The sequence below is a fragment of the Geotrypetes seraphini genome, chromosome 4 (assembly GCF_902459505.1).
Source record: "Geotrypetes seraphini chromosome 4, aGeoSer1.1, whole genome shotgun sequence".
NCBI lineage: Eukaryota > Metazoa > Chordata > Amphibia > Gymnophiona > Dermophiidae > Geotrypetes > Geotrypetes seraphini.
The window spans coordinates 3,545,687-3,573,373 of NC_047087.1; the positions used below are offsets into that span (position 1 = coordinate 3,545,687).

At 41.4% G+C, this 27,687-nt stretch overlaps 1 protein-coding gene across 3 annotated transcripts in view; it reads right to left on the reverse strand.

Annotated features, from left to right (window-relative positions):
- The window catches only part of ZFHX3 (zinc finger homeobox 3), a 601,913-nt gene that overhangs the window by 215,770 nt on the left and 358,456 nt on the right, over positions 1-27,687 (reverse strand). For all 3 annotated transcript variants that reach the window (XM_033942405.1, XM_033942408.1, XM_033942407.1), the window contains one exon: positions 24,839-25,070. In XM_033942405.1, the coding sequence (XP_033798296.1) occupies positions 24,839-25,070 (232 nt within the window). The remainder of the gene's footprint in view (positions 1-24,838; positions 25,071-27,687) is intronic.

Below are 27,687 nucleotides of genomic sequence, written 5' to 3' on the forward strand. Positions count from 1 at the left end.
ACAGTCGCCGATGATTTTGATGCACTATTCGATTCATTTTTGCAATATGTTCGGCAGTTCTGCTCGTTGCTGGTTGCCTTGACCTTTCTTCATCAGTGATGCTTTCTCTCCCCTCAGAAAAACGTTTAATCCATTTGTACACTGCCATTTTCTTCATGGCATTATCTTTATGGGCTAACATGTCCCTGATTTCACTTCCACTCTTGCCAAGTTTAACAAGAAATTTAATGTTTGGTCGTTGCTCTAATTCAAGCCGACATTCTCGTGATGGCACACAAAAACATGCAACAATAATAAACGCCACTCAGGATGACACTGCCATACGTCGACACAAACACAGCTGTGAGATGCTGATATTCAAAGGTTATGAAACCTTACTGAGCTGTGAGGTAAGTGCATGCTGGCAAGTTCATGAACTTAATTATCACACCTCATATGTAGTTTATTCTATGCATCGAAGTACAATTTTCTGAGAAAGGTTCCATGGAACAAAAAAAGGTTAAGAACCCCTGAACTAATCGATTCAAATCAAACTAGATTTTTTTTTTTTTAACTTAATGCAAGCAAGCTCTGGACTTTGTCTTGGTACAGTAAAACCTTGGATTGCAAGTGTTTTACAAGACAATCAAAACATTTTATTACATTTTAACTTGATATACAAGCAAGGTCTTGCAATACAAGTACATAAAGTAATTACACATCACAACGGAGCTGATGGTTCTTCTCTCTCTGACGCTGTGGGAGTGTAGTGACTGTTCTAAACGAGCGAGGTCTTGCAATACAAGAACGTATAGTTTCAAGTTTATTTAAACATTTGATGAATCGCCTATTAAAATTGCTAGGCGATGTACATAATCCAAGTAAAAAAACAGAGAAACTAACACATTAACAATATAGTTAAATAAAATACATACTTGAGGTGGGAGGAAAGAAATTAAAAAGTTACAATCTTGGGTTCGGTAAAAAAGGTAAAAACAGGAGGTAAGGGGTTATAAAACCAAAGCACAATTTAAGAGGTATCCCTAAAGCAAGTAAAAATTTCAAGTATTAAAAGCGTCGTTAAATAAATAGGTTTTTAAAAGTTTTTTAAATGTTACGATGTCGTGTTCGGTTCTAATATACTGAGGAAGGGCATTCCACCATTGTGGTCCCATCACTGTGAACATGTCTGATCTCCTTGTCCCTATGATTTTCAAAGAGGGTACAGAAAGTAAATTTTGATCAGATGATCGAAGTGGACGTTGGGTATTGTGTGGGATTAGTGATCTAAAAATAAATTGTGGTTCATTGGATGCTAAAGTTTTGAAAATGAGAAGCATTATTTTGAACATAATCCTATGGTCGATTGGTAGCCAGTGAACGTCTTTTAGTAGTGGGGAAACATGGTTGTATTTTTTCGCGTTATAAATTAATTTTATGGCCGTATTCTGTATTATCTGCAATCTCCTTTTTTCTTTCTGTGTAATGTTGAAAGTATTTTGTATTAAAGTTTTGGGGTTGTGGAACGAATCGTCCGAGTTTCCATTGTTTCCTATGGGGAAATTCGCTTTGATATACAAGTGTTTTGGATTACAAGCATGCTTCTGGAACAAATTATGCTCGCAAACCAAGGTTTTACTGTATATGGTAAACAGTTATTATAGCTACGTTTAAGAGAAGTTTGGACAAGATCCTGGGGGAAAAGTCCAGAAACCATTATCAAGGTAGACATGTAGACATGAGGAAATCCTGCTTATCCATGGAGATCAGCAGCCTGGAATCTTGTTACCTTTTTTGGATTCTGCCAGGTGCTTGTGACCTGGGCTTGATCTGGTATGGCAATTCTTATGTTTGTTTTTTTAACATATGTTTATTAACAGTGAAGCAGCACATACAGTCAGGCGGCAACAACGCCAGAACCTACAAGCAAATATCACAAGAGATATAGAAACAACTGGGAAATGCAAAACAAACCAGAAATAGCAGGAATTCGGAAGGAATCCGTAAACAAGAAATACAAGGAGAATCCCCGCCTTAAGGCAGTGCTAACTTCACCTAGTTTTACTTACCCCTGAAAATAACCAAGTAGACATTCCCCAAGCCCAACTCAAAATCCACGCACACCAAGCACACACATAGCAACAACAGGCACACCCCCTCCCCCACTCAAGCAAGCAAGCATCCCCCTCCCCCCCCAGTCCTAGATAGGAGAGCTGCCAAAGAAGAAAGAAAAAGAAGAAAAAGGCCTACAGAAGGAAAGTGGAAGCATAAAGAGAAGGTCACCCAGGTAAGCATATGACTCCCAAGAACCCCCAAAAGGGGTCCTCGCCTCGGGACTAGAAACCCAAAATTATCAGTCACGGGGCACTGGCTCCGGAGCAGAGATCGAGTGCAACAAGCTTTCCCACAAAGCCACATAATATCTTTTATCAGAGTTAGAAGATCCTACATACCACTGACGTTCAAAAGTGGTCATGTCCCGCAATTTGGCATGCCACAGCGCAATGGGAGGAGGGACCTCAGAAATCCAGCTAGAAATAATTTTTTCTTAATCACTAGGAATACATTATAGAGGCTGGGGGGCAGACAAATCCTGTCCAATAAGCGGCTCCTGCAACCCTAGAAGTAAAACCCCAGAGTCCCACTCCACCGACCGCTGAAGGATAGCCTCCAGCTCGGCCAGTACCTCCCTCCAGAGGGTAAGTTTAGAGCAGTCCAAAAAAGAGTGGAGGTACGTACCCAGCTGACATTTGCATTTAATACAAGAGGCATCATCCCAGAGTCCCAAACTGGCTCCCCGCTGTCGAGTTAGGTAATATCGGTGCAAGAGCTTAAATTGAGTGTCCTGGTACTCAACAGATTTAGTAAATGCATCCTGAAACAGATGCTCACCAATAGATACACCCAGATCGCCCTGCCAAACCTCTCGCACTCTGGATATACCATCAGTGGGACTCGAGAGCTTCAAAAGTTTATACCAGTGTGAAAGCTTGTTCATAGAGTCCGGGGTGGAGAGAAATTGAGTGTCGAGCCTCCCAAACGACCACACTCCGGGACATCGGATACGTTCTGCTTCCCAGTAATGGCGGACCTGAAAATAGGAAAACAAAAAGTTGTTGGGGAGGTCCCAGGTTCGCTGAATCTGGGAAAAAGAGGGAAAAGTCTGGGGATCCAACTCAAGCAGCTGCGCCATGACCGTACAACCCCGAGACGCCCGCCCCTAAACGCGGAATTCCCCCAGCCCGGTTGAAAGTTGGAATTTCCTAAGAAACGCATGAAGGGAGACACCGCGGTGCTAAGCCCCTGTCGTCGCCTCCACCAACGCCAGGCCTGCCACAATGGCCACATAAATTGCATTTAACTCTATAAGGTGGGAGGGATCGGATTGGGAGTGGAGCAGATTCACGAATTGAAAAGGATGAGACCAACCCTCCACCCATCCCGGCGGAGAATATCGTTCACACTCCGAGTACCCTTCATATATCCAACACAGAAGCGCAGCCACATTGTAGAGATGAATGTCAGGGACATTCAGCCCACCATCAGACTTATCCAACATCAGTTTTGCAATACTAATTTGCGGAGCCTTGGAGCGCCAGATAAACTTAGAGATAATCGACTTGAACTTAAGTTCCTCTCGGCGACACAACCAAAGCGGGATGGTCTGCAAGGGGTATAACAGTTTCGGAAGCATGACCATTTTGACTAGCGCTATCCTGCCCATCAGACCCAGCGGCAAATCCTTCCAACACTGACATAGCTTGTTAATCTCCTCCAGCGGCCGCAGAACATTTTCCGCATATAGGATGGAAGACTGTGTGCTTAAGAAGACCGCCAGATACCTCATAGGCGCCGCTTTGGGCGGAATAGCCAAGAGCGCGTGCCATGGCTCTGGCGGGCCCCCAGACAGCAGTAAAAGTTCCGACTTAGAGCAGTTAACCTGAAGGCCAGAAAGCAACCCAAAGGCCCTCACCACCGCAAGAGCTTGATCCAGATGAATGGAAAACTGATCTAAATACAAAAGGATATCATCCGCAAACAAGCTGATTTTACACTCATGGCCCCCTACTCTCACCCCCCGGATATGATCACACCCTCTAATTTTGATGGCTAAGGGCTCCATGGCCAGCAAGAACAGTAAAGGGGACAGGGGGCAACCCTGCCTAGTTCCCCGCTGGAGGCCAAATCGAACCGTCAAACAACCATTAATTAATAAATGAGCCTTCGGGTCAACATACAAGGCCTTCACCCAAGCCAGAAAGGAGTCTCTAAATCCATACCTCTCCAAAGTCCAGAAAAGTTATTCCCAGGAGATGCTGTCAAACGCCTTTTCCATGTCCAATCCCGCGATAGCGGAATGGCCCCCTCGTCCTGCATGAAGCCGAATGGCTCCCAACACTTTCATCAAATTCATGGAAGCATATCGACCTGGAACAAAACCCACCTGGTCATGGTGAATAAGGTCTGGCAAAACTGAATTCAGCCTACGCGCTAAGGTAGCCGCCAACAGCTTTATGTCCTGATCTAAGAGAGAGATGGGCCGATACGAGCTCACCAATGCATGGTCCTTGCCCGGTTTTGGCAGTAAAACCACATGAGCAAGGTTATCGGGAAACACGGCCTCGCCCGCCGACACTCCATTATACAGGGCGCACAAAGGCATAGCCACCAACTCCTGGAGAATTCTATAATATTCTGGACCTAAGCTGTCCGGGCCCGGTGCCTTCGCCAAGGTAAGGGCAATTCTTATGTTTTTAGTGAACACAGATATTGCTTTATAGCCATCACCTTTAAAAGTAGTGTTTGTACTTTTAAGGAGAATTGTTTAATCACATATGGATAGATTGAATTTACTAATTCAGCAGAGTTAAAAATTCTAATGACTCCTGGTTCTGTATTCACTGCTCTATCCTACGCCAAAGGTCCACACCCACACCGCTCCTCTTCCTGTCAGCAACACATTAACTGCTGAAACTAATTCGCTGATAGAAAATGTTAATTACTTGTTGCTCATTAATGGATGAAATCTTTATTGCTTCCATTGATCAGCGGGACTCGTTAGCTGGCCTCCTAACCAATGCCACATGTAACAAGCTTTCTTATTGGCATACCAATTAGTTCAATCAATTCCTGGCTAGTAGCTACTGTTTGCTGTTTTAGAAAGTATGAGACAAGACAGGCCAAGAAAGCATCAAAATACCTAGAATGTTTGGGGATCTTAGGTTCCCCTTTTAAAAATGTCTTTATGCAACTTTAAGCTATCAAAAAGAAAAAAAAACCCATGATCATTTTGCCGGTTTTTTTGTTTTGTGGTTGTTAATATATTGTGGACAATTATCACTGGTCACCAAGCATTTTGCTACTGGAGTTCCGTCACTGTACCTTAACAAGGGCCACACGTCCTGTTTTTACGTTATGCATCAGTTTGTGTTTATATCATTTTCATCAATTACGCTACCGTGAAGTGTCGGTTTTTACTGTATCTGCAACACAATATTGCATTTTAGGACAGTTCGTCGATCACATATGCCAGTAATTTGAAAGTTTATACTAAAAAGTGATTGTGCTGCTTTTTCTACCTGTGAATTTTTATATTTTGTTTGTTTTTGTCTAAGATATTATCATTATGATGAACAGACGAGGTTGTGTTAACCATCCTGACAATTTATTGCACAAGATCAACGAAAGAATTTGTCCAGCAGACTTCAAAGTATATACAAGTTGGTGACCAAGATAAAGCGTGGGAAGCTGATGTGTGCTGCAGATTAACAGCATTCGTGCTAATGTCACTTCAAAAGCACTTCTTACATTCTCACCTCGACTTCTTCCCACCCAGTCTTGGTGATGTCAGCAATGAGCATGGGGAAAGATTTCATCAAGATATCAAGGTGATGGAAAGTTCAATCCCAGTATGATGGGAGACTATTGTGCAAGTGTCTCAAACATTTCTGAACATGCTGACATCACTTTTGTGTGAGTTAAGAGAGGCGTAAATATTTGCTGTAACATGTCTCCTTATTGTCTTCAGAGGAAACTCCTTAACACAAGTTTGCTGGAACACAGTCCATACTCACAATATTGTGCCAATATGGCAAACTGTCTACAAAATCAGAAAGCTGAGGTGCTAGCTGAATTTCAATTACAGATCTGAAATCAGAGTCATTAAATTAACTCAGAACACTTCTTAAGTTCTCAGTAGCAAAGAAAAACTTGTTGTTTTTTTTTTTTGGGGGGGGGGGTTGACCAGTGTTACATTTGTAGCCTGTAGATAATTCTGTTAACCACACCAAACCACACAGTGTATCGTGGTATACACATAAAATGTTATATCAACCAAATGCTTCCTAAACTGAGGGAATTTATTAAGTTTCAAGTTTTATTAAGAAGCTAATATACAGCTCAGGGCGATGAGTCATCAAAGCAGTTAACAATAAAGTTTAGCTGAGCAGCTAATCCATTATGTAATCAAGAGGAGTAACAGCTGCCTCGGCACCCTGAGGCTGTGAGTTCGATTCCCACTCCAAGCAAGTCACTTAACACTTCACTGCCCCAGACTCAAAATAAGGACCTGTCTAGACTATATAAACTCCTTTGATTGTGTAAACCGCACAGAATAAAGCAGTAAACAAGTCCCATCCCCCTTTATCTGTTATTTAACCCTTTAATTGGCAGATGGTGAAACGGCTGCTTTATGTAACGATGTTGAATGAGAGCAACAGAGCCAAATAAAGGGTTAAGAGGGAAAAGAGAGGGGGGAAGGGGGAGAGTTGGAAAAATGAATTCCATTATTGATAGGAAAGAATAGTCAATGTAGGGAGAACAGAGGAAGAAAGAATAGCAGTGCCAGGGAGATCAGGGGGATAATATTGAATTAGTCAGGAAAGGCATATTGGAATAAATAAGCCTTAAGGGAACTGAGGAATTCTGAAGAAGAAGTTGGTAATCTAAGATGGAGGGGTAAAGCGCTCCATAAAGTGGGGCCAAGTATGCTGAAGTTCTAATGGAATCATGACAGATTGGAAGGAGTGATGGAAATGTGTAATAGATTAGATTGGGACGATCTTGATGTATGAGAGGGGGAATATGGGAGATATTAAAGAATATCCGAGGGCTGTACCGAGAGAAATAGGGAGCCAGTGTTCTGTTTTGAGGAAAGGTATCAACATGGTATTTTAGAGCCTGTTACAAGTTTGATCCTAGTGTTTTCCACTAGTTGAAGTCTGTGTCACTCTTTCAAGGTGCTATCATTTAATAAACTGCTACAATAACCCAACTGAGAGATTACTAGGGAGTGAATGAATACTCGTAATACCTGAATAGTGAAGAGCTGGCATACAGATATCATTTTGAGCTTATGATAGCAGCATCTGATGAGATGCGAGTCTTGAATGAAAAGGTGAAATCAATAGTGAATCTTAGAATTTTTAAAGTGGGGACAAATGGGATCGAGATACCAGTTATAGAAATGTTAGTCTGGTGTGGTAGAAGCAAGCCTAGTGAATAACAGTGCTTTGGATTTGGGAGGGTTTAATTTGAGCTTAGATAGGAACCTTGAGCTTAGTTGGTTTAGTTTTTGATTACAATCAGAAATAGTGGTCAGTAGAGAATCTTCAAGGGACAGTAAGATCTAAATATCATTGGCATATATGAATGAAGTCCTTGGGTTTGTAGATGTTAAAGAAGGTGGGGCAAGAAGAGAACCTTATGGAACTTCACAGGTGAGTTTATAAAGATCAGATGTAATGGTATTCATTGTATAAAAATTTGTTGAAGTATTTTTTTGTTTTTATTTAAATACCACTTATAGCCTAAGTAGTTTACATTCAGGTACTTCAAGCATTTTTTTCTATCTGTCCTGGTAGGCTCACACTCTATCTAACAGACCTGAAAACATTGTAGAGTGGTACTGGTTATGCCTATTTCTGACCTGTACAATTCTTTCTCCACAACAACTGATCCCTAGAGCTGTTAATTACTAGCTTTTAACTGTCAAGTTAACTCAATTTGTACCATCTTTTAATCATTCTCTTACATGGTCTAACATTAGGGTGTAATCAATCAAATCATAAGTGTGAATTTATTTTGATCGAAGAAGTTTCAGAATAGTTAGGCCAAGAAGAGCTGTTTCAGTGCTATGTATGAGATTTCTGAAACCTGTTTGATTTGTGTGCAGAATATTAGTTTTGTCTATGAATGTATTAAGTTGATCTAATAGAGATTCTGTGGTAATTGAGATATTGGTCTGTATTTTGATGGTTGCAGAGAATTTGATTTATTTTATTTTTGGGAGAACACTTGTGCTCTTCCATGGTGAGGGTACAATACCTAATTTTAAAAAGTTGGTTATCATGGAATCTGTAATTGGTACTAATAGATCAGAGAATTTTTTAAATGTAATTTGATGGAAGTGGATCAAGGGGAGAAGTCCTTATTTTGTGTAAATGATGAGAGAGATTAACAACTGGGTAGCTTAAAGGAAGAAAGGGAACTCCGGATTGTAAGTGGTGGATATGAGGATTAATGATGTGGAGGGAAAGATTATTTTGATATGATCAATTTTATCGAAGAAATATTTTGCAGGGGCTAGATCTGTAGGGGAGGATGTGTTAGGGTGTTGAGTGGCAAAATTAATAATTTCTGGCATTTGAAGAAAAAACTTTATGTCTCTTACTGTATTCTTGAGATTTATTAGCTGATATTTGAAGAGAAGAAATTGTTTAATTATGCAGATTTTATTTTATAAATGTAAACCATTTACAAAAAACTAAATGGTATATAAAATTTTTAAATAAATACATTTGAAGAAGTACATTTTTGCTGAATGTGAGGTGTTTGTAACCTGAACTGAATAGTAAGATTTCTGAGCATAATAAATGGCATTTTTAGAGTCAGCTGCTAGTAGTTTATAGTATTTTGTGGATGAGTTGGAGCGTCTCATGCGCCATAGTCTCTCATGAGGTCATAATTGTCTCTTTAGTTGGGATAAGGCTTAGGATGGGGTGAGGGCTGTAAAATGATAAGTGCTAATGTATTATGGATCCCTTCGAGTTTCAACTTCCAAAGAGAGGCTTGTTGCTCGAGTGATAGATCATGAAAAGATGGGTGCATAAGTGAGGATAGATAATTTGTGATGTTCGTGAGTGTAAAGTTTTTAAGGTTCCTAGGTTCTTTGCTTCAGTCTTTACAAAGAAGACATAAGAGATCTACCTGAATCGGACATGGTTTTCAAGGGTGAAGTGGAGGAACTGAAAAATCTAAGTGATCTGGAAGATGTTCCAAGCCAAACTGAGAAATTAGAGTCATAAATCACCGATACCAGATGGTATACATCCCAGGGTACTGAAAGAACTCAAAATATGAAATTGCTGATCTACTGATAGTGATATGTAACCTGTTACTTAAATCATCTGCAGTACTTGAAGATTGGAGGGTGGCCAATGTCATGTCAATTTTTTTAAAGGATTCCAGTGGAGATCGGGAAATTACATATCAGTAAACCTGACTTCAGTGCCAGGGAAAATATGGAAATGTTTATAAATAAAATTGTGGAACATGTAGACACATGACTTAATGGGACAGAGTCAGCATGGGTTCAGCCAAGGGAGGCCTTGCCTCACCGATTTGCTCGACTTCTTTGAAGTTGTGAATAAACATGTGGATATAGGTGAGCCAGTTGATGTAGTGTATCTAGATTTTCAGAAAGCTTTTGATAAAGTTCCACACGAGAAGCTCCTGAGAAAATTAAAGAGTCATGGGATAGGTGGCAAAGTTCAGTTGTGGATGGAATTGGTTATCGGATAGAAAACAGAGGGTAGGGTTAAATGGCCATTTTTTTCAATAGAGAAGGGTAAATCTTGAGTTTTCTCCAAATTCAAAAGGCAAACAATTAACAGTCCTCAATTCACAAATGGCAGTAATATATGAAGCCATCATTCGATATCCCTCTTCAAGGTGAAGGTAGACTTTAAAGTCAATAACTAATACCAAGATTAGCTGAAATCTTGCAGATAGGAAACCCAAAAAATTGAATAGCATGGCCGACCAGAAAGAACCATGCGGCACTAAAGCTGTCTCAGAATACTGATTAAAAACATGCATCAGATAAAAATGATTAAACCAAGCCAAAACCTTCCCTGCAATACCAACAGATAGCAGCGGCAACATCAAGATATAGCAACGCAATTGTACTTTTTTCCAGCATCAAATCCTACACAAATCTCATAAGAGAGAAAAAGAGAGAGAGATGACATCATTGTATTATGTTTGACTCTAAAACCAAACTGAAATGGAACCATTCAATTTCTCAAAGTTTTGTTTATTGTCATTTCTAACCCACTTTTATCCAAAGCAGATTATAAAATATACATACACAATATATAATTAAAATACACACACAATTAACAAAACTACTTGCCCATAAACCCAACATCTTACCAAGTATTAGACTTAATGGTGCAGAACACCATACAGCACCTTCCTATCCACTCTTAAATTATTCTATCACACTTAGGGCTAGATGCTAACGCCACCATTGAGCTGGCGTTAGTTTTTACGCATAGCGTGGGGGGCAGCGAGCGCTAATCTGCAGCACGCGCTAAAACCGCTAGTGCACCTTCGTGATACAGAACAAGTGTTTTTTTGGTTTTTTTAACATTTGCTTAAATTCCTGCAGATCTTTCAAATGTCATTTGTTCGACCCTATAGGCCCTGCACAAGAAAACACACTTTTCCCTGTAGCCTCCTAGTGAAGACTTTTTGAAGATGGATCAAACTTATCTTTGTGGAAGATCTTAATTGTCTTATTGGAACATATGTTGCCAGACAATCACTTAAATACAAGGCCCCATGTGATTAAGATTCAAGTCATTTGTATTTTACTCGAAACTCCATGGTCCATACATTGCAATATAATCTCACACAACAAGTTGCTGGGATCGCCAAAAACACCAATATTGCAGTAATCCAACCCTACGAGTACCACTGTTTGAAGACCTTTCTTAAAATCATACTTTAATAAGTATGATTGAAGATTATTATTGTTTGCTAGCCTCCTGAATTTCTGATAACACTTCTGCATCTCTCTGCTCATCCTGGCCACTCTTCTCACTGTCCATTTTCCCCTTTACTTTTGGAATTTCTACCCATGAAGATTCCAAGGTGCATTTTGTTTCCGATAGAGTTGTAGTTCATTGAAGGCCCTCCTTAATGTGGAATGCTGCAAATCCACCAATTCAAACCACCCTATCACTGCAATATAATTTGTATCAGTGTCCCAGACCGAAGGAGGGTCATTATGGGTCTGTGTTTGGCTAGGGAAGAAAGAATTGAATGTAACAGTGTTTGAGGTATGGATAGAGCCAGCCCTAGTGGGACGGTTTTCTGCTGCTGCCCTAGTGCAAGTTATGCTAATAGTTGAGAAGGTCTTTAGGTTACTGTCCCTTCATGAGAAGTCCAAAAGTCTGCTGCTCACTCATATGCCAGCGGTGGATTAAAAAACGCTCATCAGTACTGGCTGAATATCAACCCCTTAGATTCTAATCAAATATGGTTTTATGTAAGCTGTTGCTTAAACACCTCCACGTTGATTCTACTACTTCCAGTAACTGAGAAGGTTTAGCATATCATCAAAACTTATTCTGACAAATTCCTCATAAGCATTTGCTCATTGCATCCTTTGAGAGGCGAAACTCACTCTCCTTAGGAAGGAATCAAGGTATAGAATAGGTACTGTATGTGCTCTGTATCCTTCTGAGTTGGCCCAAATTTGTGTAGCTGCTGTACAGAATTTGCCTGTGTTGAATTGTTCTGGTCATTAAAGCCATCTTCTGTGTGGTCTTTCTTTTTACGTAGCTTTCTACATTATAGGCGGCTATTTGTGAGCCAAACGCTTAAGCCAGGGGTGGCCAAAAGGTTGACCGCGATCGACCAGTCGATCGCAAAGCCCATCCCAGGCTCCGCTATAGAGTCGCATTGCTTTTGTGTTCTCCCTGTTCCCCGATGCCACAACAGGCCAGCAGCAACTATAGAACACTCCACCCTCAATGTCAATTCTGATGTTGGAGAGGAAGTTCCTGGCCAGCCAATCGCTGCCTGGCTGGCCCGGAACTTCCTCTCCGACATTAAAATTGACGTCGGGGGGAAGGCTGCTGGCCTGTTGGGGCGTCGGGAAACACGGAGAACACGGCAGCAACGGCAGTGGTGGTTTGTTTCCAGACATCAGTGGTGGCCTGTTCCCAGACGGAACAGGTGGCTGGCGGTGGCTTGGGGGCCTGTTTTCTGACAACAGCCCCGGTGGTGGCTTGGGGGAGACAGAAAGACAGGGTGGCAGAACAGGGAGACAGAATGGGGGCATGGAGACAGACAGAATGAAAGGGGGGCAGGGAGAAAGAAAGGGGAGGGAATGGAGTGTGTCAGGGGGAAGGCAGGGAGAGAGGAAGAAAAAGTTGGACTCATGGAAGGACAGAGATGTTGGTTGGGGAATGGAATGAGATCTGGAGGAGATGAAGCATGCAGGAGGCAGAAAGGAGGGAAAAATATTGGATGCACAGTCAGAAGAAGAAACTGCAACCTGAGACTCATGAAATCACCATACAACAGAGGTAGGAAAAATGATTTTATTTTAAATTTAGTGATCAAAATGTGTCTGAATTTATATTTTGCATTATGGCCCCCTTTTACTAAACCGCAGTAGCGGATTTTAGCACAGGAAGCCTTTGAGTGTTGAGAGCAGTGTGGGGTATTCAGCGCAGCACCCTGCACTAAAAACTGCTATCACGGTTTAGTAAAAAGGGAGGGGGTATATTTGTCACTGAGATGACATTGCATATTTTAAAGTCATCTGCCTTGACCTCTTTGAAAACCCCCCCAAATATAAATGATAATTAACATTTTCTCTGCGTACAGTGTGCTTTGTGTTTTTTAAAATTTTACTGTTGGTAAATCATTTTGACTTGGTCATTTTAAAAGTAGCTCGCAAGCCAAAAAAGTGTAGACACTCCTAGCTTAAGCTATGTATTGGCTGCCTTCTGTACCTAAATCTGTGGCCTTTTGTTTTCTTTCTAAGAGAAATATCCAGCCTGTGCAATGCCCCTGTTCTTCAGAAAAATCACTTTTTAGGGTCAAGTGGTATTAGTCTCTTTCTGCAGAACCTGCAAAATAGGGGCCACTTTTCTTCCATGTCTTAAGTGGTAGATAATAATTTGATGGCAAGAAGTGAAAATATTTCACCGTACAGCCTTTGATAACGTTCATTTTTTGGTGTATTTTGGTGCTGAGGGGACAATTAGGGGCATTATGACTAGTCCCAGAAGCACCAACATTTTGATGGCATCTGTGCCTAACATTTTACACAGGGGGCAACCTCTGAAGCCCTAAGACAGATCAGACAACTGGTTCACTAAATCAAACTCAATTTTTAGGGTATAATATATTGATTTGGGTGGTGGGGAAGCTGAGGGAAGTCAATGGGGGGGACGGGACCTGAAAGAAGGGGGAAGGCCTCTTCAGTAGTTAAAAAAAAAAGGTGGGAACCAGAAAGCAACATGCAGCATCCATGTGAAGATCAAACAAAAATAGACTGAAGGAACTGTGCAGAATTCTTGCACATGCTCAAAATCATTTATAGGTTTTTATGAACTGCCAGAGAACCATCAAGAGGAGAGTGGGGCGCAGTGGTTAAAGCTGCAGCCTCAGCACCCTGGGGTTGTGGGTTCAAACCCACGCTACTTCTTGTGACCCAGGGCAAGTCACTTAAACCCCCCCATTGCCCCAGGTACATTAGACAGAATGTGAGCCCACTGGGACAGTCAGGGAAAAAGGCTTTAGTACCTGAATAAATTCATGTAAACCGTTCTGAGATCCCCTGGGAGAATGGTATAGAAAAATGAATAAATCAATGAGACGTCATCCTCTTGCTTGGCTGATTCATCCTATGTATTGAGGAAGAACAGTGACTGTAGCCCAGGCATGACCATCACAAGGAGAAACTGACTAGTGCCGAACTAAAAGACAAAAATATGGGTTGACTATGACAAAATTCAGCTAAGAAGCCAGAACTACTTTTCAGTCTATTATTCAGATTCCCCAGTTGTTCCCCCCCTCCCCCATAGCTTAGGAGGAAAACGCAGCATCCATGAGGGCTAATTACTGTGTCTCCTTTCAGACTCCTAACTGCAGATCAATGCAGCACTTTAGGATTCATTGATTTACAATTAGCCAAGCTTTCTAACTAAAGCAAAGATCTTACTTGGGAGGGCCTCTAAAAATAGAGAGAGAGTGAGGAAAAAGAAATCATTTCATAGGGAAGAATGAAATCTCAGAAAATACTGAGATACTATTGGCATATGTCCCTAGGAGATGGACTGCTACAAGCCTACTGGCCACACACAGCCTGGAAACATTGTTGCTGTAGGTTTGAAAGAACACAGCAAATAAATAGATGTATAATGTGGAAGATAAGAACCCACCAATGCCACAAATTCTTCATCTACAGCCACAAGTAAATAAAGAGCCTTGGCCAAAATCACTCATAAGTAGGACTTCTCCTAGTGCATTTCTTCTAACAATGGGATCGCTTCTCTTTACCAGATGAACAACAAAGCAAAATGAAGACAACATAAGAGAGACTAAATGAACATATAACATTGATAGCCTGGAAGATACGTTTGCCAAATTTGTCCAGGGATCTGGCCTCTCTGCCCGGTGAGTGGAAACATATACATGAGAGCTATGAGCATGCGTAAGGGAAGATTCATGGACTAATGACTGATGTTATCAAATATCAAAACAATCAAATAAACTGAATCAGTAGGGTCCCAAAAACAGGACAGTTGAGTGATAACTTATTATGGGATATCAGAATGACCTTTCAAGCATATTAGCTTGTCAGGTCTGTCACTCCTCATTCATCCCTCGTTATCTTCGTTTTCTTATTTTTTGCATACTTTTCCTTTATCATTAAATATGAATATAAATATTTTTAAATCACTTAGCTTATAATAGTGTTAATTCATGCTTCCAGCACATATCCATCGCATTTAACAAATGCTCCCCAATCGCCAACGCGTTTCGCCAGGACAGTAGGTCTATTTTGTGGGAAGCAACTGGGATGGTCAAACGGGTTTCCCAATTTCTAAATAAAGTATCTTTCATGAACCTATGAATTGGTACTCTGGCCACTCTTCATAATCCAATAGCTCTGAGCAAGGCTCTCCTTCAGACTCCTGACCGTGAAGGAGGTAGAGAAGGACCAGAGGAGATACCATATGATTCATCTGCAGAATAGTCCAGGAGGTCTTCACTGGAATGTATAGATAGAATACTTTGATAAATCTGACCTATCTGAGATGCCTCTGATGTAGACTGCCGAATAGAGCACTGAGAGAAGCATCGAGGTGAACAGGTGAATGCTCCCTTAAAGACGATGCATGCATCGAGCATCTCCTGGATGTCACTGCTTGACACTGAGTAGGAACCCTGGAGCAATGCGCTGATAAATCCTCAGGTTGGGCAGAGACCACAGGAGCATGAGTAACCCTACAAGCTCATGTTGGAGAAGCGCTCTAAGTTGTTCTTCTATCATTGCAGCCAGTACTAATGAAGGCAAGGTTAACCGAGGCAGCCTGCAGTACTGAGTGTTGAGGCGTTGGAGACCTCAATATTGAGGCACAAGTTGAAGTGAAGATGTATGTCGATGCTTAGCTAGCATCGTGGAAGCAGCAGCTTGGGAGGACAACGAGGCATGTTTGGCAGGGGACATGTTTATGTTTCTTAGCTTTCTTACATGGGTCCCCCAATACATGCTGCACTGTCAAGGAAGAAGTAGAATCCCTGCTGCATGTACACAGGATCCTGTGTGGCAGGTGAGTGGACCCAGATCTCTGCAAAGTTTCTCTGGACTTTTGCTAATTGCTTGGTCCAGATTAACTGCTGCACGTTTACAGCAAGTTGTATTATCTTCACCTGTTATTACAAGAGAATAGAGACTCCTGATGCAGGCTGTAGGACTGACAAATTGGTGTCAAGTCTTTATAGTTAAACATAGCATCTTGGCACCTATGACAGGGTGGAGTGCCTGTCACTGGCTGGTGAAGGGAGCCTGAGCAGTTGAAAGAAAGACCTAATCTGCATACCATCCTGCCAAGGCTGCTGGGAGCTGTCTACTCACCCTGAGGGAATAGTGGTGCTGAAAAGGACAGTTCCCAAGCTGAGAGCTGAGAAAAGGAGTTCCTTTGGGAGCTGGGTGATCCTCGGAAGGATGAATGCTGGAATCTTCACCGAGTGGTCAACATATGGGCAATAGCCGTACAAAGGGATAATAGCCTTGAACTGCCCCTTCTCCCCCGGGTGAAATATGTTGGCTGATTAGTCCCTGTGAATTTGACCACGAAAACTAAGCTAAGTATTCAAATATTTGAAACATCTTTGAGAAACGATGGTTTACTTTATGCATTTGTAATATTGGTAAACACTGGACTCGATGAGGACCTGATGCTTAAAGCCATATATTATGAAACTATAATTGAGTATAATGGTGGCATCTCTGAGGGCCCATCTAAATTTGGGATTCTAGTGAAAGTCTTAAGGGATGATCTTATAGGATTATCTTTGCACTGTCTGAATTGTTAAATGGAAAACACAGGTATAATTTTTCTGACTTAAAACCATGTCCATGGAATTCCAGCTTCAAATCCTTTTATTTCAGTAACCTACATATGTAAATGTCTATATTTACAGGTATAGATGACCTCTTCCATATACAATGTAAGACTGGACATAGAAAAGCTTTGCAAAACACTTAAAAGGGTAGATCATCCCAAAGAATAAGATTTACTATATCAGGAGTGGTTTTTTTTTTTAGATGAACATCCAGGCTATAAACCTAGAAGCCGGACCCCCTACCATCTCCAATTCTTACCATTTTTTCTTAGATTCCTCCCCTCCCCTGGGCACTCTCATAAGAACATAAGACCCGTGCCCTAACTGAGACCAACCCTACCTGCGTACGTTCCAGTTCAGCAGGAATTTGTCTAACTTTGTCTTGAATCCCTGGAGGGTGTTTTCCCCTATAACAGCCTCCGGTTACTCTGTCTGGAGCAAAGGTGAGGTACTACACAAGAAGTGTGTGAGGTGAAGTGGGGAGCACAGGACACAACACGGAGACAGAATTTGTCCCTGTCCCCACAGATAACTACCCTTTAGACACTCAAGACCCTGTTGCATACTTACTTTTTTTTAAAATTCTTTTTATCTGTAGTATTTATATACCATTTATAGTGTAAGACTTAGACTCTTAAGTGGTTTACATTCAGATCCTCAAAATTTTCCCTCTCTGTCCTAGCAGGCTCACACTCTATCTAATGTACCTAGGGCAATGGGGAATTAAGTGACTTGCCCAGGATCACAAGGAGCAGCATGGGATTTGAACCCACAACCTCAGGGTACTGAGGCTATAGCTCTAACCACTGTGCCACACTCCTTGGAAACAAAGCTTTTACTATAGAAAGTGAGGATGTGACAGTTATGAACACACGCGAATGACTCAGAAGAATCTTATTTTCAAGTTTAATTTTGGTTTTAGCACTGCCAAATGCAGGTGGTGTCTATTGGCATCTCTGGCAGAAAAAAAGGTGAATCTGTGCAGGGAAAGGAGAATGGGAAACAGAGTATGACGGCAGATAAGGGCCGGTGACTCAACAAATCTGCCCACTCAAGACTAGCCCTCCCTCCCTGGGGGAGATGGGAGGGGAGGAAAAAGATGTACAGATTTGGGTGGGGAGACAAAAGGATGAAACTAGACAGAAAGGAGAACTGAAAAGATAGGGGGAGATGCTGGATGGATAGGGGAAATACTAGACAAATGACAAATAGATGCTGTGGTACGTAAGGGTTATTACATGCTATGGAAACATTAAACCCTTTTTTGATTTTTCTGCTTTTAAACTTCTGGTACAATCTTTGGATTATTGTAATATTGTGTATTTAACAATTCCCAAGAAAGACATGGTTTGACTCATACTGATTCAGAATACAGTGGTTAGAATGATCTATGGTCTTAAAAAATATGATCATGTGACTCCATTTTATTGTGAGTTGCATTGGCAGCCAATGGAGGCTCGTGTTTTGTTTAAGTTGGGTTGCTTTTGCTATAAGGTTATGTATGGTACCGCTCCGTTTTATATGGTCAGTAGATTCTCTCTAGCATCGTTTCACCTTTCCGTCAGTACAGGGCTGTAAAAGTAAGAAATTTCTGGACCGAGCAGCTTCACACTACAGAGAATTTCGATTGTTATTGCTTGGAGCTTGTTCTTATAAATATTTCAGAACTCAACTGAAAACTTATCTCTTTTCAAAATACTTAATAATAATAACAGTTTATATACCGCAGGACCGTGAAGTTCTATGCGGTTTACAATGATTAAAAGATGCTACAGATTGAGTAGAATTAACAATGTTAAAAGCTAGTGATTAACAGCTCTAGAGATCAGTTATTGTGGAATAAGATTGTACAGGTCAGTTGCCTAAATACTTCAGGAACAGATATGTTTTTAGGTATTTCCTAAATTCCCTAAAAGTAGTAGGTATAAGCAGTTGTTTCAGGTCTTTTCCCCATAATGCTGCCTGATGTGAGAAAAGATGTTGATGATGTCTTAAATTTACATCCTCTAACCGGTGGGGAAACAAAATTCAAATGTGAACTTCTCTTATGTCTGTTGGTTGAGAAAGAGAAAAGGTCAGTTATATATTTAGGGGTTAAACCGAATTGTACCTTAAAGCAAAAACATCCAAACTTGAACCTCACATGTGTCTCCATCAGCAGCCAATGCAGAAGTCGGTAGGAAGGTGTTACATGATAGAACTTCTTCAACCCCAAAATTAGCCTGACCGCCGCATTTTGTACTAGTTGTAATCGCCGCATATTCTTCTGGAAAATTGCCTAATAGGCGATATTATAGTAATCAAGTTGACTCAGTATAAGGGACTGTACCAGAATTTTAAATGATGAAACATCAAAATATGCTTTAATGGATCGAAGCTTCCAGAGAGTGAAAAAACCCTTTCTAACCAAGGAGTCCACCTGGTCTTTCCTGGTTAGGTTCTGGTCCAATGTCACGCCCAATACCTTCATCGTAGATTGAATAGGATAACTGAGTTTATGGATACACAGTGATGATTTAGTGTCAAGTGGGTGTGATGAAGCTACAAAGAATTTTGTTTTTTCCAAATTAAGCTTTAATCTGAATTCACTCATCCATTGCTCCATCAAATTTGGTGCTTCTGTTGCCTTAGGGGTAACTTCTGAGAGAGAGATAACGAATGGGATAATGACCATAAAGTCATCTGCATAACTAAATAGTTTTATCCCCAGCTGGGAAAGTTGCGCACCTAATGAAGACATGTAAACATTGAAAAGCAATGGGGATAGTGGTGATCCCTGTGGCAAGCCAGATAGATTGCTTGGTTAAATAATTTCTTTTTGTCATTCTTAAATTGTTTTTAATTTATAATCTTTTGTAAACCGTGTAGAGCTCATGGTTACGCAGTTAAGAAGTATGATGTTATGTTATGGGAAGAAGGAAGAGAAAAAAAATGGGAGATATTAGGCATGCTAGAAGCATGTTGGAGAGGTTGGGGGGGAGGGGTTAGCAAGGAGACAAATAAGTGGAAGAACATGAGTATGCCAAAAACTTCATGGATAACGATTTTGTCAAAATTAGGAAACCTAGGAGATCTCTTTGAAAAACTGAGTCTGTTGAATCTCTCACTGCAGGGAAATAACACGACACATTCTGAAGCTCACAGAGAAAGTCTCAGCCATCAGGAGAAGAAAATTAAATGAAGACGGTTGCAAAGCTTGATTTTTTTAAATTTTGGTTTCTTCTTTATGTTTATTTGACCCTAAGCTTTAACTGTTTTTGAGGAGCAGCTAACACAGTGGAGTCACTGGTTTGTCAAATACTTATCAGAAGATCCAAGACCCATTCAATGGTAAGGCCCGATCTGAATTTACCTCTGCGGAAGAAGAAAACATGACGACACAAGAAATTTAAAACAAAATTTGGCAGTGTAGACCTGAGCTCTGGATATTAATAAAAGATGACTATCCTCTGCTAAGTGCTAATGGCCAATGAATCCTAATTCCATTTGTGCCATCGTTTCTTTCTGAAGCCGGGTTTTCAGCAGTTGCTGTGCAAATATCAATGGGGAACCAATGAGGGTAGAAGGTGTCCAATCTGACTTCAAGGTATGAGAAGATGTGCCATGCTCAACAGGCCCACACATCCAGTTATTTAGAAATAAAATCATTTGGACTTAACTTAAGTGGAACCCCTATGGGTAGAAATTCAGTATGTAAAAGGGAAAAGGATAGTGACAGGAGTGTACTACCATCCACCTGACCAGGATGAACGGACAGATGCTGAAATGTTATCAGAAATTAGAGAGGCTAACACAGTAATAACGGGTGATTTCAACTACCCTGGGTAAATGTATCATCAGGGCATGCTAGGGAGATAAGATTCCTTGATGAAATCAAGGACTACTTTAGGGAGCAGTTGGTTCTAGAACCGACAAGAAGTGAAGCAGTTCTTAATGGAGTCCATGAATTTTACATCAGGCATGGATGTTATTCAAAAATATCCTGGAAGCCCAAAACAGATATATTCTATGTATTAAAAACAAAAGAAGGAAGACCAAACGGCATACGGTGTGTTTAATGAGTGAGGTGAAGGAAGCTATTAGAGCCACAAGAGAATCCTTCAGAAAGTGGAAGAGGGATCCGACTGAAAATAATTGTAAACAGCACAAGGGATTTCAAGTCAAATGCAAGACGCTAATAAGGAAGGTAAAATCACATAGTAAAAACTTTTTTAGGTATATTAAAAGCAAGAAGCCGGGAAAAAAAAAATCGGTTGGATCGCTAGACGACCGAGGGATAAAAGGGGTTCTCAGAGAAGACAAGGCCATAGCGGAGAGATTAAATGAATTCTTTGCTTGAGGAATATATGTCGGGGAGATACCGGTCCCAGAATTAGTATTCAATGCCAATGAGCCAGAGAAACGAATCTCTGTAACATTGGAAGATGTAATGGAAGAGGTGCTGAGGGGAAGAAAGATGCCATTCTAGTACAACCCCTGAACCTGCGGGTAGTCGAGCCCTTCTCATGAGAAATCTTGTAGGCTTTTGCTCCTCCTCTCCTACCTCTGGGCTGCCCTCCAGTTCCTCAGTAGGAGCTCGTCTTTCCTCCTCTTTTTCATGCTGCAGAGGATCACTTTGAGAGTGCAGACTCTGAGGCAGAAGGGCTGCTTTGCAGTGCACCTACTTGGACAGCCTGTAATGAAGAGGTGCTGCTAAGGGGAAGAATATCTTACCTGCTGGCATTCAAACTTGGGTTTCAGGAGGCTTACAAGTTTACACAAAGCAGGGTATAGTAATGCAGAGATGACAGCACATTTTAGGTCATGACATAAAGGGAGCAATACTTAATAGGAATGAGAGGTCAAGACCTCATACAGCATGGGGGGGGGGGGGGGGTGACATGATGAGTTTGCTATGACTTTGCGGTAACTAACAGAGCCTGACAGTACTTTACAGGGGGATTGCGACATAATCAGGCTTGAGGAATGGACATCAACATAGCAGATGAGGTTCAACGTGAGTAAGTGTAAAGTTATGCATGTCGATTACAAAAATCTCAAGCATGAGTACAGGATGTCCAGGGCGGTACTTGGAAAGACCTTCCAGGAAAGGGACTTGGGAGTTCTGATCGACAAGTTGATGAAGCCTTCTATGCAATGTGTGGCGGCGAACAGAATGCAAGGAATGATAAAGAAGGGGATCACGAACAGAACGGAAAAGGTTATATCATGCCGCTGTACCGGGCCATGGTGCGCCCTCACTTGGAGTACTGCGTACAGCACTAGTCGCCGTACATGAAGAAGGACTACTCAAGAGGGTCCAGAGAAGAGCGACTAAGATGGTTAAGGGGTTGGAGGAGCTGCCATACAGTGAAAGATTAGAGAAACTGGGCCTCTTCTCCCTCGAACAGAGGAGATTGAGAGGGGACATGATCGAAACATTCAAGGTACTGAAGGGGATAGACTTAGTAGATAAGGACAGGTTGTTCACCTCCTCCAAGGTAGGGAGAACGAGAGGGCACTCTCTGAAGTTAAAAAGGGGATAGATTCCTTACAAACGTAAGGAAACTCTTTCTCACCCAGAGAGTGGTGGAAAACAGGAATGCTCTCCCGGAGGCTGTCATAGGGGAAAACACCCTCCAGGGATTCAAGACAAAGTTAGACAAGTTCCTACTGAACAAGGACATACGCTGGTAGGGCTAGTCTCAGTTAGGGCGCTGGTCTTTGACCAAAAGGGCCGCCGCGCGTGAGTGGACTGCTGGGCATGATGGACCACTGGTCTGACCCAGCAGCGGCAATTCTTATGTCCGTCTGTTTTACTTTACTTCAGTTCTCTGCAAAGTCAGTTTAGACATTAGTGTAGCATTTAGAGTCTGTGTTAGGGTTTTATATAAAAATGTTCTAGTCTAGATTAGTATTTTAGGTTGATTTCAGAGCAAAAGAAGATCAGAATAGGGCACAGATAGCAGTTGAGGCAAGTCTTACTTCTCTTCCTATGCACCCGAGGGCACTTAGCTTCTTTATTAGACGTCTGTGTGGAACACTGTCAAAGGCTTTGCTAAAATCTAAATATACCACATCTAGTGCACATCCTTTGTCTCCGGTCCTGTAATCCACAGGATTCCAGAAACTTGACCAGTCTGTTTTAATAGTGGCCCTACAGCATGAAATTAATGCAAGAGCCCCCTCCCCCCTTCTCAATGATCGCTCACACATATAGTTTGACAGACATAACTCGACCACACATGCATAGTTAACTGGAAAATGTTGCTGTGCTATCAATTTCAGAGTAATAAGAATATTAAACAATTTAGCTTGACCTTTACACTGCATACAAGGAATTTTGAAAGATCCACAGATCACAATATCATATATTGGTGGAATATTCAACTAGAAAATATTTTGTATACACTGCAAATACCTGTCTAATATGATGTCAACATAGTGCAATAAGTAACATAAAGTAAAATGTTCCTTTCTGACAATTACTAGATCAACAATTGAGAATAAGCAGGTTATTTGCCCGAACCCAAACATGCTTTGTAAGCAAGAATCAACAGGCTGAGTGACCGAAGAAAAATCAAACCACATGAGCGAGTTGCTCAAAAATCACCTCTACTCAATTGTGGCCCAATATCTCAGTGAATGCTTTTACTAAGTCAGAACAAGCCTAGACATTTGGTGGGGGGGGGGGGGGGGAATGGCATTTGGGCAAACTTCAGAGCAGATGTGTGCATGGCTTCCCTTGAAATAATAGGTCTAACTTTGCATGCATTGTGTGTATATCATAACTGCACCCAAAATAAAAGCCCGTGAAGGCAGGAAAGGTCTTTTTATGTAGATCAACTCAAGTAATCTTAGAAGAGATCTTCAACGTGTGAATACCTAATAAAATCACTGAAGATTGTAGGATTAGGGGACATTCAGATTTAATTTAGTTTTAGAGTTATTTTAAATTGAGTGGGGTTGTTTTAATGAACGTGATTTAATTCTTGTGTAAATGTTTGAATTTTTATTGTATACTGCTTGGACCTGTCGAATGATCAGGCAGATAAACCAACCTAAAAGACCCGGGCCATTGCAGAGCATCCTTACCTTGGAGAAAGATCTTTATGCATTGTGACACGCATGTATGAGAACCAGTGGCGGCCTTTGTTTTACAGTATTTTAGCACTGGACGGCGCTCAAAGCTCCATGCTACTGACTGATATTCCAAGACTGAGAATATCGTACAAGCTGACGCACCAAATGGCTCTCAAAGAAAATACAACAGGGATTAAGAAACTGGAGGTTGAGCTGATATGACTGGTGAACGAAGTGGATGAGAGTAGAGACGGTTGGGGAAGAATGTGGTTTTGAGGAACAGATTTACTGTACTGGTTCAGACCAAAGATAATTCACTTCGCAAAAGTCGCCAATTCAAAAGAGTAGCAAGGAGCAGCCCAGTGGTTAGGGCGGTATCCTGAGCATCTAAAGAACTGGGTTCAATTCCCGCTGGAAGTCACTTAACCTTCCTTTGCCCCAAGTACAAAATAAGGACCTGTACAGAAAGGTGGTATCTCAAATCCCATCCCTTCTTGTCTTTACTTTTGCTCACAAATAAGCAGTGGCTCTTTCCAAGCCTATGTTAATGGTCTAAGACACCAATTCTCAACCAAAAGGCAGGATCTGGGAGTTGTCGCAAGGCTGGTGATGGCAGCAGCAGGAAGCACAGAGGAAGATGTGGCCACACAACATTCTTCATTTGCTGTGAGCTGACCTCCTACCCCAGGTTGCAGTGCCAGTTAATATGCTTTCATGCCTGGAACCAAAATCAAAATAAATGGGCCCCATGCTGCAACCTAAGGAACGAGCACAGCTCCCAGCAAATTCTGAATGTTGGGTCTTGTGTGGTCACATAGGAGGGGGGAGGGTACAAGATGATAGCAAATGGGCTTACTTTCTCTTGGTTGAAGATCTGGCCAGAAGCTAATGTGGGCATTAACAGAGAAAGCGAGAGAAATAGAAGGGGTGGCACAGAGCAATGTAAGGGACTGGCATGGGAATGGTAGGAGAATGTGTGACGTTGAATTTGCTGAAAGGTCTCTCGTCACCTGCAACCTTCTAACACGTTTACACAACTGCTAGAGATCTACCATCTCTGGAAAAGAGGAAGCCAAATTCCAGTAGTACAAAAGCAAATGTGTCACAAAGCAACCGTGTGTATAAGAAACATGACACTGACCAGAATCAGCAGAAGAACATTTTTGGATGGTGAACATTTGTCCCAAATTCTCATCTTCCTCAGGCAGTCCTTTCTGGAGGCACTGGAGCTTGCATAGACTCTCGCTGCGTTGGTGTTTCATGGAGCGCACGTGCTGGATTAAATTCAGTTTCGCCTTAGTGGAGTAATTGCACAGGACACAATGATAGTAACAGGTTTCTTCTTCTAGACTGCTTTCATGCTGCTGTAAGTGCTGGAAGAAAGAAAAAGAAAGCAGAAACCTCAGCGACCGCCACAAAACAACAGCATGACTATTTCTATGGCAAAGTATGGCTTGGTGGTTAGAACAGCAAAGCCAGGGTTCAAATCCCACCAACACCCCTTGCCTCAGGTACAGGGACCCAGTGGTGGAGTAAGGGGGGTGGACCACCCCAGGTGCTATCTTCATAGGGCGTCAGCACCTCTCCTTCTCTTCGCCCCATGTACCTCTTTAAGTGTTCATTGGCGCAAGCATTATCTTACACTTGCTGCTCGTGCCTGCCTCAGTTCCCTTCTGACATCACTTCCTGGTTACAGGACCAGGACATGATGTCAGAAGGGAGCAGAGGAAGATGCAACTTGTGCCATCAAACATTTCATGAGGTATGTGGTGGGCAGGGGGCATTCGGCACAGGAGGGAAAGAGTAGGTGGTGCAAGGTGTGGCGATGCCGAGTGCCAATGTGTGTCCAATTTTATATCTATGGACCATGTGGTACTTATGTTAAATATCTGTTAGCACAAATGTAGCTTTACCACTGCTAATCTTTTCTGTTGCCCTACTAGAAATACGCAGTGCTGCCCACATTATATGCAGGCACTAAGTTCCTGGAGGAAAAGTCCATAGTCTGTTATTGAGAAAATCACGGGGGAAGCCTCTGCTTGCCCTGGATCGGTAGCATGGAATGTTGCTACTCTTTGGGATTCTAGAATCTTTTATTAATCTCTGGGATTCCGGAATGTTGCTACTCTTTGGGATTCTAGAATCTTTTATTAATCTCTGGGATTCCGGAATGTTGCTACTCTTTGGGATTCTAGAATCTTTTATTAATCTCTGGGATTCCGGAATGTTGCTACTCTTTGGGGTTCTGGAATCTTTTATTACTCTGGGATTCCGGAATGTTGTTAATCTTTGGAGTTCCTGAATCTTTTATTACTCTCTGGGATTCCAGAATGCTGAGGCCGTAGCTCTAACCACTGCCCCACACACTCCCACAATATTTATGCAAAGTTTACATTTCTTGATAAATAAATTCCACCTAGGAGTGGAGTAGCCCTAATGGCCACAAGTCACTTAACATTTCATTGCCCCAGGTACAAAATAAATACCTGTCTAAAATATGTAAATCACCTTGATTGTAACCACACAGAAAAGCTATATATCAAGTCCCATTCCCTTTACCTATTAATCCATTCATAATGTCATAAGCAATTTTTCTATCTAGAAGATATCACGGATGCTTGGTTTTGCATTTCTCAAAACTGTGAATGTGTGTCTGCAGAGATATGCTTCTTCACAGCAAAAATGTTGAGATAAAGACCTTAGCCGCACTGTTCCTTTGCAAATCGATGTATACAGAAATCAACCCCTTCCATCTTAAGTGCTAAATTTATATATCTGCACAAGCAGTAAAAATGAAATTAAAACTTTTTTAGAAGAATACTCCACAAGTCTTGGAATCTTTATGTTTATAGTTTGAAGTTTAATACAAAAAATGAACAGAGCAGTCCAGGCCTTCAAATCAAAATGGAATTTAATATCAACCATACAAATAGAGCGATCTGATGACAAGATATGGGCTGTGTTTCAGCTGCAAAGTCTGCCTCAGGAGTCCTAGAAACCATAATAAAGAAATTAATAAAAACAATATATAATCATAAAATATATAAATAATTAAAACAGTGATTAAAAAGGTAATGATTGAAATTTATCATTTGAGGTCTGACAAATTAAGTTTGCAAACTTATCCTAGAAAAAATGCTACATACCTCATTGCTGAATATCACTTTGGTCACCTTCAAAGTACTCCCCCCTTGGGAAGCTAAGCACCAATTCCAATGTCTAGTCCACCCTTCAAAGCCATTTTGGAACTCTTTTTCTGGAATGGCCATCAGCACTGTTGTCGTATTGATGTACTGAAGGTCATCTAAGTGTCTGCCTTTCACTATTTCCTTTATCTTTGGGTAAAGAAAAAAGTCATTGGTGAGTAGGGAGGATGTTCCAATTCAGTTATTTGTTTTCTGGCTAAAAATTCCCTCACAGACAGTGTTGTTTGAGCTGGTGCATGCCATGAGTTGTTATTGAAAAGTTTAGGTCGTTTTCACGCTGCCCTATCAGCACTTCCAAATAGTACAAATTCATAATGAACAATCCTTCTGATATCAAAAAAGGTTAGCAACATAGTTTTGACTCTTGATTTAGACTGGCAGAACTTTTTTGGTCGTGGAGAATTGGCCAACTTCCATTTTACACTTTGATGCTTTGTTTCAGGGTCTTACTGGGACACCCATGTTATAACACAGCCCAAAACATCATCTTGCCTCTCCAAAAGTCTTGGCAAACTTTGACTCTGTTGCTTTTGTTCATCGGTGAGCTCCTTTGGGACCATTTTTGCACACACCTTTCTCGTGCCAAGATTTTCAGTTAAGATTTTCCTGTTTCTCTATTGATGTTTACTTGGTCTGCTATGCTTCTTAGTCAGCCGACGACACACAGATCACTGAGTTTTTGCAATGTTGTCGTCAGTTCTGCTCATTACTGGCTGCCCTGACCTTTGTTCATCAGTGACACTTTCTCTCCCCTGAGAAAAACTTTTAATCCATTTGTACACTG